This window comes from Aulonocara stuartgranti (assembly GCF_965226115.1).
Source record: "Aulonocara stuartgranti genome assembly, chromosome: 6".
In the NCBI taxonomy this organism is placed as follows: domain Eukaryota; kingdom Metazoa; phylum Chordata; class Actinopteri; order Cichliformes; family Cichlidae; genus Aulonocara; species Aulonocara stuartgranti.
In genome coordinates this window covers 8076652-8089945 of record NC_138944.1, presented here as the reverse complement: position 1 = coordinate 8089945, position 13294 = coordinate 8076652, and the positions used below count along the sequence as shown (strand labels likewise).

Genomic DNA, 13294 nt, shown 5'->3' with positions numbered 1-13294 from the left:
AATTTAATGGGGTCCTAGATTTGTGTTGTTTTTGTTTCTTTTAGTTTTAGGGTTTTTTTTTAAGGTAGGCAGACACATATATACACACCAACTGACAAATGCTTGAAATTTAATGAGCAACTTTTTAGTCGTCAACATGTGCCACGAGTCTCCCCGAGGACTTTGTGTCTTGGCTGATGCGTAGTAGTGCTGCTCAGTCCCATTCGTCTCTGCGGAGCGTGTTTTCAAACAAAACACACGGCGCAAAGCAGTCAAACTCCAGACTGTGTCCCTGCCTACAGCCATATTTGACCAAAGACACAATCTGTGATGGTGAAAAGAAGAAAATAGTTCCCAGTTTGCTGCCATGACTAAAACGAGATGTTTGTCTTTGCTAACTCTCCACCATTAGTCAGCTATCCCTGATTTCCTCTGTTCATTAACACAGCATCTTTCCCTCTTTGCTTCAGCCTTCTTTGCTTTCTTCTCTGTGACTTTGACCTTATTTGGAGAAGTTTTAAAGATGGCTGAATGAGCATGGCTTGCTGTGGTTCCTACAACTTCTGTTTTTCTGTGACAGGCTATGTATCAGCTAGCTCCCGATGAGAAAAGGAGGGACTGTGGACTGAATGTTTTAGACACATACTTTAATAATGGGGTAAGATGCACCAACCTGCTCATTTAATTACAGGGCTGCATGATACGGCCATAAATGATTTATATATTAGTTTAAGTTAATACATGCACTTCCAGATGATCGTCTCATTGAATTTTATTCAGTGTAATAAAACTGCTTAGGGTTTATTTAATTGTTTGTTAACTGGAAATATGCTCAGCTATCGGTAAATAAAGTAAGCTGGAGATAAAATGGTCAAGTCATGCATTTAATTCTGGCTCTTACATGTGTGAATGTGTACTTCACTGTCCCATTAGGTCTTCTTTTGTGTTTTCACTACAGCTGCACAAGGCAGTTATTTTTAAGCTGATTCACATAAATGCTAATGTTCTCACTGACTGAAATGAGTCGGAGCAAACAGACAGGGGAACTTCAATTTGTTTTGTTTTTTCACTAACAGAAAGATTCAAGCACAATTCTGGTATAAAATCTATTTTCACATCTTCAACAATCTGTGACCATGTTACACTGAGCATGTTCTCTTCTGTCTCTCTGCATCTGTTTGCCTCACCTGCTGTTTTTCTGTCTCTTTAAACCCTCAAGTCGGCAGCCCATCTGCCTGACATACCCCAGGATGTTGTCGCTGGGTGCCGGGAGAGGTTGGAGCAGAGTCCGTGTAAGGAGCTCTTCAATGACTGCACCAAGTATGTTTTTAAATCTAACTTGCTGCTTTTATTTGTTCTTTTATTTGCGCAGCCCTCATGCAGACAGGCTGTGGAGGGAAAATTCAAATGGAATTTTATACATTGATTTATTTCTTTTTTTAAAAAAATATAATTATTATGATTATTTTTTGCCATGGTTGCATCTGGGCATCTAAGTGTAGGCACTAGCAGAATCTTTAGAGAGAGAAAGAAAGTGTGTGTGTGTGGACCATTGCTCCCTGTCACTGCTGATGATGAGGCAGCGGGCACCTGGAATGCCGTACTACACACAGACACACACACACTCGCAAATACGTACGCATAGTTGAGCCAAATGAAAAGGAGCAGTGGGCAGAGAGAGCATCCGGATGGCTGGCATGAAAACAACAGCCACCTCAGTGTTCGCCACATACACACACACAAACAGGTTTACAAACACACACAAACACACTTGCAGGTGTTTCTCCTTCCTGCTCTGAGAGCCAGGAGAAGCAAACAGACTGGGGATTATTACCCACACATGTACTTCTTATTGAACATACAGTGACACATGTACACCTCAGCGATACTCGGGTATGCGCTCATATTTGTAGTATCATCTCAGTTTGTGTTTTGGTTTCTTAATTATATTACAGTGGTAAGTGCAATGGTAATCATTTCACACATAAAAGGCATATTACATATTTTTAACGGCATATGCTATACTCTGTTGTTATTACTTAAAGTCGTTGTAGTGACTTATTCCTAATCCCTAAGATGATTGCACTGTGTGCCGATTGGTTAGCTGATTGCATTTGTTTTAGTTAGATTCCAACTGGGTGAATTTAGTTTGGCAAGATGTTTGGAAAATGATAACCAGACTCTAACCAGGCTCTTAAGAAACACTATGTGGAGGAAAAAGCTTCATGGACCTGAAACAACATGCTTCTTGGTCCAGAAAATGGCAAAGTCCAAAATGCAGAAGCTAACAAAGAATCTCCAAAAGATCCAAAGATGCATGACTGTCAAAATAAAACAGGAAACGAGTAAACAGTGAAATATCTAACTCTGAGACAAAAACTTGACAACAAACTACAATGGAACACTAGGGAAGCTAGGTTAACCTGAAACACACAAAGGAGTAAATGCACATCTATACTAAAATGTAAACAAGAACCCATAGCACAAAGGTAATCACAACTAAAGATCCAAAAAACAAAACCAAGGATAACCCTAGGTCAAAGACCAAGGACCACGACAAGTCTACTATTAAAGAGAGCTTATTCTGCCAAATTTCCTGGTGCACATTGCGATTCTGTAATTCTACTAAAGCAGCTTTGCAATTCTTATTTTATCCCGAGTTTGATATTTACCAATACATCAGATTACTTTTACAAAGGTGATGTTTTCAGATTGTTTGACATTTAACAGTGAACTGACCAAACCACCTCGGTGACCCAGGTCTGCTTAACACACATTGGGGTCTATTCCTGTATTTTATTTTATTTTTACTAGTTTACTGAAATAATTGTAATCAATGCCTGGAACTATAATTCATATATTTTTCTTTTGGTACATGAAACAGCATTGCCATGGAATCAGTTGGTTGGTTACCAAAAAACAAACCAAAAAACCCAACCTTTCTTTTTAGCATTTAAATGTTGTGCACCCATCTAGCTGTTATCAGTCTCTGGTTGATAAATCACTTGATCACATCACAGAAGAAGACATTATTAACTGTAGTGTTAAATAGATTCAAGCTTCCTGATGATAAGATCTTTGAGGTCATCTTCAGGAAGCTTCTGGGCAATATGCAAATTAAAACTCGATCTGTGGGCTTCCTTTCTGGGAAGATGGTGCGCCCCCACCACGTTTTTTTTTAACTGGATTAATTTAGTTTATGCACATAGCACATAAAATATAAATCTTACTCTTAAACAACAGAAAATAAACAACTCAAATGTATCAGGTTTACATGTAACATGTACAGCATGCATTAAATCAGCGGGCTGATGGAGCCATGTGTTGTCATTGCTGGCAAAATCAAAATTTCTGTGAAGTCTGAGCTCATAACCACAAGGGCAAATGGATTTGGATTGGAAATGCTGTCACTAACCTTTGATTCACTTAAGCTTCACCAAACAGGAGCTCAAGAGAAGTGGGGATCATTGCTGAGAAAACACCCAGCTATGACATCAGCATGCACTCTTGCATACAGTCAGATATTATCTCCCTCCCTCAGGTATAGGGAACCTTTATGCAAATGTCTGATTGACAGAGCGCGGCCACTTTCACAGACCCATGAAGACAGGAATGCAAAGTTAGCTAGTCAAAGTGGCTGACAGGGACAAGCGTGCGGTTGCCAGAATGTTTTGAAGCAGTGATTAATTTTTCCCAAAAAGTTTCCTCGACCCGATGATTTTAATTGAGTATGAAGTTTTGTTTAGTTTATCTAAAGCTTATTCACATATCTTAATTTTCTCTGTGTTGGGGAGATTTGCTTGAGGGTTTAGAGGCTGAGTGAGCAATGCAGACACACAGCAGGAGGTGGTGTGTGAAGGAAAAAGTTGGCAAATGCATGTGTAGAAGAAGTGAGGTGATGTGGTTTGTGCTGGACTAAAACTGGGAGCTTCATTGGTTATGTTTAAGATGAGCAAAACCCAGAAAAACCTCCACAGAGTCTCTCATCTCAAGTCATGTTCAGTTAGGCAAGTTTCCTTCTTCCTGCATAAATGTCTTCCTCCAAGTTGTCCAAAGGGCATCAGGGAGAGCAGGGAAACGGTGTGAGAAAGAGGATAACCAGAATACTGCGCTTTTGTTGATGTGAGAAGCACAGCATCTGCTCCATTTCTTGACTGGATTCAAAACTCAGCAGGTGATGAAGTGATAAGTCTGAAGAAATGCAGAGCATGAGGACGCATCGTTAGAAAACCTACACAGAGTAAGGAAAGGAGGACGAAAAGGAGAATTAGGGGAAAAGTGAGGAGAAATGGAAAGAGAGTGTGAAGGAGAGCGGGGCAAAACGGCGAAGAGAACAACACAGGCACGTGTTGAAGCCGTGCAGCAGCAGCTCAGATGTTTTTGAATGGGATTCCCGTCCAACTCTGGTCATCACTTCTTCCTTTCACTATCATTATTTGTATTATTCCGTTGTGTAACTTCATATTTTATTCCGATGTGTAATTCTGAACCAGCGTTTGCTCCGTTGTTTGTTTTTTTTTCTCTCAAAGGGAAAACCTGTAGGAAAGCATGGTGCTGCACGTGTGAACGTGACTTTTGGCAGAGCTGCACTCCCACTAACAGAAATATATTAGCTCACTTGTGGATTTTTATTTTTTTATTTTCTTGGTGCAGTGGAACATATTGTTATGTCATACTGAGAGTAGTGTGTGTGTGGCCCATCTCATGTGTATCGTGATGTTTTGTATATCCGCTGTGTTGACAAAGGTCTCACTGCTGATTTTTCTTCCCTCTTCTTGTCTTCTCCCGCTCCCTTTGTTTAACAAAAGCCATATTATTAGCTGTGTTTATTTCTACTCCCAGTGATGGCTGTCTGCAGCTCTGCTCAGCTCTTTCCTTTCTGGAGCCCCTTTCAGGCCTGTCAAACCGATAAGCGAACAGAATCTGGGAGGAAATAGTTTTTGTTTCTTGATTTCTTCAGTGACAGAGTGGAAACTGAAGTTTGATACACAAGGAACAAGAAACATGCTAATGCACGTGTTTAGGAGAAAGATTTTATGTACACAAACCCCTTGTAGGCTGAGAAACAACAAAGGGTAGATTGATAAAATCCTGTTGACACTCTACTCCTGCAAACAATTCAAATGGATGTTCACTTAATTTACAGAGCAACTGAGTTCCATAATGACATAACTCAGTTTTCTTTCACACAGCCGAGGGTGCTTCCCCGATGGAAACTCTCTACTCTCAAGTCTTTTTGCCAAGAACAGCTACTCCAGCACTGTTGGTAACCACAGGCAGCTATCCTTGTCCTCCTTAGTGATGAAGTAATTTTAAAATATGGTCAAGGAAAATCTGCTGGATAAATATGAGCATATCTTTGACATTTGGGTGGCTGAGGAGAATGTGTGCTGTAACTCTGGTTTTTAGTCATGTGTTGTTGGCTGGTAGAGGAGGTTGTGATCACACCGGGCAGTGGTTGTCATGACTGTCCCAGAGTATTTGTTATTTCATGTGGGGTTTTTGTAGTTTGGGAATAGTGCAGCTTGTGTCACAAGGATAAATGTAATGAAGATGATTACTGCTTGCTTTGAAGAAACTGATCATTTTGCATCATGTTGACTATTATAGTTGACAGTTAAATGGCTTAGAGGGGCACTGTAAGGAGTCTTTGGGAGTCTGTTTTATTGTTTAATAATTAAATTATTATTGTTTTTTAAGCTGATGTTTGCATTGCGACCTGGGGTTTGGATTGCTAAGGTCCATCTTTCATGGAAAGTTTAGTTAATTTAGTATCTGCATATGACTCCTCTCTGTTTAAATTATTATTCTGTATTTGGATGAGATGAAGAATGGTTAAAAAGCTCCATCCGTGCACAAACACAAATACCTTCTAATTTGTGAGAGACTATTAAAATATTTCAATTTCTCACCAGAACTGAAGCATAAAGTCCTTGAATAGTCTGCATCAAACAGCAAGTCACGATCCATTAAAAATGAACCCAAAGACTCCAAAACCACAAATATGGTTAAGAGGTCCAGTTCAGCTAGTTGAGGTGACGCCAGACAGCTATCGACTGTAGCTGCCGATAAAGTTTAAGCCCTACCGGCATTTAAAGATGAGTTAGAAAGAATGTTCCCATCCTATGATTATTATTGAAGGGGAAGCTGCCCATAGGGACGAAACCCTTTTTAAAATATTTATAAATGTTTGTACCAGGCTATCAGTGACCTTTTTATCTTGATAACTTGGACATTTTCAATGATGACTGACTCAGCCTTAAGTGGCCACTTCAGGAATTGCAGTTTTGCCATTTTCTGTTGGTAGAGACTTTAGCAATAGAAACTGACCTTTCATTTAATTCAAGGAGCACCCCCTGGATCTAAAAAAAAGTAGTTAAAAACTGCATTTCCTCATTGTGTCAGGCTGGTTTGTTGAGGCTGGTTTGAAAAAGGCTCTTTGAAACATTTTTTATAGATTACAAAGCTAATAATATGACTTGCTGTGTAGTACAGATCATCTAACATGTTTGTGCTTCTGTTACTATTTCATTAGTCTGTTATTTAGCACTAAATAGTTGATATGCAACTCTAACCGGTCGCAGCAGATGGCCCCGCCCCTCCCTGAGCCTGGTTCTGCCGGAGGTTTCTTCCTGTTAAGAGGGAGTTTTTCCTTCCCACTGTCACTTGCTCATAGGAGGTCATATGATTATTGGCTTTTTCTCTGTATGTATTATTGTAGGGTCTACCTTACAATGCAAAGCACCTTGAGGCGACTGTTGTGATTTGGTGCTATATAAATAAAATTGCATTGAATATGTGTGTCTGTATGCTGCATCTGTACAGATTAAGAATGCAGTTTGCTAACTAAGCTAGCTAACGTTAACTGATTGTTCAGCACTCCACCCTTTCATCCATAACAGTTACTTCTGGGTTTTTGTTTTTTTTTTGTTTGTTTTTTTAAAGAGCAGCAACGCTGAAGCTTCAAAATGCAGAATCCAAAGCCACTGGGTGACGTCCTGGTGGTTATGTCAGTCTACTTTTTAAAATATGTAATCTGCCAACACTCAACGCAAGCACAGTAGATAGCTCAGCCTTAAAGTAACCGCAACACATCAGTGCTGTTTAGCTCACCGCTTTAGTGTCAAGAGATGGTGTTTAAGTCAAACATCTGTGGTGAGACCATTGAAAACAGACACTGATCTACGAGGATGACGCACGGATGTCAAAGAGTCGTGTCCTAACAACTCCCAGCGGAGTGGCAGTTTATGCACGGCTAGGAGACGGTGAGACTGTCACCCTTTGTGACCCCGCAGAGAGTTATATTTTTGCTGGGTGTTAGTGGCTTCCGTCTTTTGCTAAGAATTTAAGAAAAATGCAGTCCTTTTTGTGTGTATGTGTTTCCAGACTTACACCCACATTCACGTGGCAGGTAAAATGAGATTAGATGTTCCGCTGAACCTCAGACTCAATAAAAAACGGTTTCCATAAATCCCGTTTCCTGGTTGAACTGAGTGGAACTTCCCTGCTCAAAGGCATTTTTCGTTTTTCATGGTGGCATATTGACATTCAGTGTTTTCCATCTTTCCACTGAGAGTGACTTTTGAACTCTGCAATGTCCATGGCGCACACAAAAGTTCACAGATATATACAGATGTGGCCGTATGTAATCCAGTGGGTATTCAGTCAAAGGATGTGTCTGTTTGTAGTCACTGCCAAGGTTTAAAAAAAGGAAGTGTTTAGGGGTAACATGAAATCTGGGTTTTTTCCTGGTTTACTCTGACATGTAAGATGTTATTGTTATATTTGATATGTTATTAAAATGGTCACCACTCCCCCTTCTCTGTCTCTCCTTTGCTCCAGAATAGTTCGTGATTATCTGAGTGGAGCTCCATTTTCCTCCTACCAGGAGTCCATGTACTTCTCTCGCTTCCTGCAGTGGAAATGGTTGGAGAGGTGGGTAGTCACAGCGTATTACACACTTGGAAAAGCAAACATGCAAAGCATGTACATTAAGATTTACATCAAAAACGTGACATGCACATACTAAACGTTCCCTGTTCAGGTCGTCTGAGGCTGAACAATTACTGTCTTTGACTGTCGCTAAAGCAGTAAAAGAGATATATAACGAAAAAGTAAATATTAAAGTATAGCAGCAGGAACGGTTTTTGCACTAAAACAGGTGGTAGTGCCAATCGGTGATTCTGTGTGAGTGGTTAATAATTGATGATGCTTTGCATAATGGCTTTGAAACCAAAGCAGGGTGGAAACAGCAGTCATCAGGGTGGATTAATAATATATTAGACCATTACTCTGTCTGCAACATCACATGGTCTGTGAAAATGAAATAAACTCCTATTTAATGTCTCCTCTGTGTTTTGTCTCTCTGTCTTTATCCCTTTCTTATTCTTCATTGCACCTCTGCAGGCAACCAGTAACCAAAAATACCTTCAGACATTACAGAGTACTAGGAAAAGGTGGATTTGGCGAGGTAAGAAATGAGGAATAAATAATGTTTTATAAGGTGGAATTATAATGACTAAAGTTATAGTTAAACTTTAATGAGTTAATTGGTTACAAGTAACTGTTAACTGTCAGTTAATGCACCAGCGTTTGTCGCCACTCCAGTGATGCTGGGTGGGAAAATCTGCAGTGTGACATATTAACTTCCATTAGTTATATTTTAGGGGCGTGTGTTTTATTTTTAATGCGCATGTGAGTGCGATCACGTTTTTTTCGCTGCTTGTTTTCCAGGTTTGTGCCTGCCAAGTACGTGCCACCGGTAAGATGTACGCCTGTAAAAAGCTGGAAAAGAAACGAGTGAAGAAAAGAAAAGGTGAAGCAATGGCACTAAACGAAAAACGCATTTTAGAAAAAGTTAACAGTAGTTTTGTAGTAAGTACTACTTTTTTCTTATTCAACCTTTCAACCGAATTTTACTTGTTTTGCCCGTCTATGTGCGAGACCGTGCATGCGTGAATGTGAGAGCACTGTCGGCTGCAGGATCCTGCAAATGAAACGGAATGGCGTGTTTGCAAAGGCTGTCGATCAGCTCTTAAAGATAGACGCCACAACTCGAGCTCTGTTTGTTTAGTGAGGTTGTGAGCCACAGTGGAAAAAAGACATGATGAGATAAAACTACAAAAGGGGGGAAAAGACGCATGATCTTATTGAACAGTGGCAGGTGAGAGCATTCTGCGGGGCGTTTAGGGAGGATGTGGAAACACGTTGACAAGTTCAGCTGCGCTCGCTGATTGTGCTGCAGCAATCGAAGCCAGCTTGGCTATTTTCATAAGAAACCTGCTATTCTGCAAACACGCCAGATTTGATTTCATTTGGAGCATACTGTCAGCCCTCAATCATCTGTCAATGCATTACTGAATTACTGTTTTGTTCCTGTGTATTTTTAGATTAATAAAAAATTTTTTTTGCCTTCTTGGGGCAGAGGTGTTAAAATAATGCTCCCCCCAGAATTCTGTGATGGTTTACTTTAAGATTGCCACTCTGTGACAGCTCAGCATTACGTCGCAGACACTCTTAAGTTTCTCAGACATTCCTGCCATATGTGACTGGAATTCATTTCACCAAAACAAATCTGTCATCAAGTAAAAGCAGCATGTTAAAGTGTGTAACCCAAATGTGATATTTAAGGAACTGAAAATTCTGAGGAAGCATCAATCTGAGGAACAAGCTAAAACGATCTCCAGAGAATGCCACAATAGTATTGGTGCCACCTTCATCAGGAAATGGCATCAAAATTGCTCTTCCTTGTTGTCCAACCGCACCACCTAAAACAAAGGCTGTTAGAAATGTTGAATTGTTTTTAAAAAGAGAACCCGCGGCATCTGAGTTGCAGACACAAGTCACATTTTAGCAGAGCAGCTGCTTGCAGAATGAAATGGTACAGTATCCTTTCTCTGAGCATGTGTGCCAGCCTAAGGAAAAGAAAAATCATTAGCCTGCCACTGTGCCTCCGGCTCTTAGTGATGCCATTGCTCTTGGCTGATTTTCCTATGGAGGATTTCTATAAATTGAACCATAGGCATGAGTAAGCAGTGGTTTTTGGCTAGCAGCGCATCGGAAACCTTTTTAGGGAGTCACCTACCGACAGGTGACAAATTAAAGGAAAAAACAACATAAAGTGTCGTTGTGTGGTATTGGGTTGCCGCATGCTAACAGAACAGCTTCAGTGTGCCTTTGAACTGACTCTCCAAGTCTGTAGAAGTCTGCTGGATGGATGGAACACAATTCTTTTGAGATACTCCCTCACTGCGTGATTTGAAGTGTGCTATATAACACTTTGTTCCAAAATATGTTAAGGCCATAACATATGACTTGAATCACTTTTAGCTTCGTTAAACCATTTAGTAAACCCTCGTGTCTTACGGACAAAAAAAGAGACCATTCACATCAGGATAAAAATGTTTCTTCATTGTATAACCGCAGTAACACTACAGTCACTCTTGCCTATGAAAGCATGCTAGCACAATGTAACAGAGCCACCAGATTCCCTTGCTGTAGAGGTTATTGTTAAATCTTTTAATTTCAGTGCTAAACCAAAAGGAGAAGTCTACTACTAAAAGAAATATCGTATTAGTCATGGCTCATATTTAAAGTAGGACTTTATTAAGCGATAGTTTTGTGGAATAACTGAGTTGAGTTTTCTTGCCCCCCTTTTCTGTCTGACTGTGCATACCTGTCTAGCAGTGCACTGCTTCCTCTTGTATTGCGCTCTGATTTTCTTTATTCCCCTTTCAACATGTCATGAATATAAAAAATGAAATGCTTGAATTTTTTGATCCAGCTTAAATACTACATATTCTCATCAAGACTCCGATCCCACTGGAAAACTGGGGATGTGTGCCTCTCTTTCCATTTCGTCCAGCTGCATGCACAAACACATCTCAGGTGCTCAGGCCGGAAAAGAAAGCTTAGCTTTGGCTCAGTGTTGCTTCTTATTTCAAAACTGATTGTTCCAAAGACAACAAAATTACACCAAGTCCTCATTTAACATTCTTGGAACATGGCAAGGAGTGGCTAATACTCATGTAAATGTCTGGTCTGTATGCAGTGTGTACTTTGTGCATAAAGGAAAAAATACTGTGTGACTTTGACTTAACAGTGATATTTATCTGTAGTACAGTAACCTGGCTTTCCTGCAGCCCTGCCTCAAAGCCTGTCCATGTTCACTGTTTGAATGTACTGGCTGCCGTTTGAGTTGTACTACACGCTGGATTAGCTGGTTTGTGATGCAGCATGAGCTATGTAGCCTGTCCTTGTTTGAGTGAGTCATGGCAGAAGCATGTGTACGAGCATGCATGTGCACACACGTACACGCGCGCACACACAGGCTAGAGTGGGCTTGTTACAGAACCTCAGACTTGCAGCTCTTGTCACCTGGGATTGGCACATGATTCTGTGTGTGTGCGTGTTTGTGTGTGTGCGTGTTTGTTCGCGGTGCTGCAGGCAGAACTGATGACTCTTCATGTGCCTCTCTACCTACGAGAGCAGCTCTGTTGCCTAGCAACACTGACCAAACAGCAGTAGCAAGCAGAAGAGTCAAGTGCTCTCTCAAACCCCTCATTTCTCTCTCTCTCGCTATTCTGCTTTACCTTTTTGTGATCACTGCATGGTATTAGTCAGTGCATACTGTTAGTTTGCTGTATGTTTTAACCAATAACCTATCCGCATATTCTTTGTGTGTGGGTGTGAGACACGGAGCAGGGTGACCCTGCTTTAAAATTTCCAGCAGGTGAGGATGAGGTAGAGCTGCCTCACTGCGATGCAGATTTGACTCACTATCATATCATATTGAATTTTTTTTTTGATACCGGTACCAATATAATGAAATTATTATATAATATATTTTTTTCCCCTGCAGATAAGTCAGACTTGTAATTTCATGTTTTTCCATAGAAGAACAGCATGAAAATACAAAGATAAATATGAGAATTATCTGAATATTTCTATTATTTTTGCTGACACTTTTTATTCATATTCTTTGAAACAGGATTTTTCCCTTTTCACAGTAAAATAAATAAGAATAAATGAAATAAACCACACTTCTACGAAAATGCTTAACTTTTAGGCAAAGGAGTAGAGCTCAGGACGTTAAGGGTCTTGCTGCATGCGTGTAAACCATAAATACAGCAAGACATACACAACAAAAGCTGAACCGATAATACTAGAGTAGCAATTACTGAACATTTGATTACACACTTGAACGTCTTCGATATTTGGGAGAGTTTTTGGATGTCTGCTCATAGTGATTCATACATTTTAATGAATCACTAAGCAAACTAAAAGGCTTTTGTGGTGCCACAATAAATTGATGTATTTTGCCAGCACATAAACAAGAATTTAGAAAGATTATTTACTTTGGTTTGGAGCACATATTTGTGTGTTTGTTTAGGTACATTTTGTGTATATATATGTATATATGAGTGTGTGTGTTTTGTTCACTTGGCCCATGAGAATATTTCCCATCTCCTTTTGTGGTTTGTTTCTGACTACATGGTCTAGCAGATGGAAATCCTCCTGATGGCAGCAACTTCCTGCTTGTACACAACAACGTATGCGCACACTGTACCCTGTGTGTCACTGACCCACAGGGAGGGGAAATGAAGGGAGGCTGGTGGGAATGAGGGAAGAAAAGAGACGGATGGTGGGATTAGAGAGAGGATGATTTTCTGTATCTGTTATATATCTCCTTGTTTCTTTTGTGTACATTCTTGACGTTCCATTCTGGATAATGGATGATTATTTGGGACATTAAGCAAACCAAATAAAGCAATTATGCTCTTCTAGCCACTCAGTAGTCTCTTAGCACTTCTCTTCCCTCTTCCTCCAGCACACTCATGCCCTCTTCAACATTTTCTCCTTTCTTCTTGCCTCCTCCCATTATTACCTCTTCCCCAAATTTGCCTCCCTCTCCTAGGTTAGTCTAGCATACGCCTATGAGACCAAGGATGCGCTGTGCCTGGTGCTGACCATAATGAATGGCGGTGACTTAAAGTTTCACATTTACAACATGGGGAACTCAGGCTTTGATGAGCAAAGAGCCATCTTCTACGCTGCTGAGATTTGCTGTGGCCTTGAGGACCTGCACCGTGAGAGGATAGTTTACAGGTAAGCTCACACATGGTGTCAGAAAAAAGTTTGGAATAGGTGTAGATAGTAAATTAAACAGTAGCCCCATATTATGGGTGGCATGCTGGTTAACACTGCCGCCTCACAGGATGATTATCCTAGGTTCGATTTCACGGGCTGGCTTTTGGCCTTTCTGGGTGGAGTTTGCATGTGCTGCTCATGACTTCGGCTCTCTCCGGATACCGTG

At 40.4% G+C, this 13294-nt stretch overlaps 1 protein-coding gene across 2 annotated transcripts in view; it reads left to right on the top strand.

Moving 5' to 3' along the window:
• grk4 (G protein-coupled receptor kinase 4) overlaps positions 1–13294 on the top strand; it is a 55288-nt gene that overhangs the window by 24236 nt on the left and 17758 nt on the right. For both annotated transcript variants that reach the window (XM_082537341.1, XM_082537342.1), the window contains exons 4-9: positions 560–637; positions 1199–1299; positions 7822–7914; positions 8386–8449; positions 8713–8853; positions 12896–13086. In XM_082537341.1, coding sequence (XP_082393467.1) covers positions 560–637; positions 1199–1299; positions 7822–7914; positions 8386–8449; positions 8713–8853; positions 12896–13086 — 668 coding nt within the window. The remainder of the gene's footprint in view (positions 1–559; positions 638–1198; positions 1300–7821; positions 7915–8385; positions 8450–8712; positions 8854–12895; positions 13087–13294) is intronic.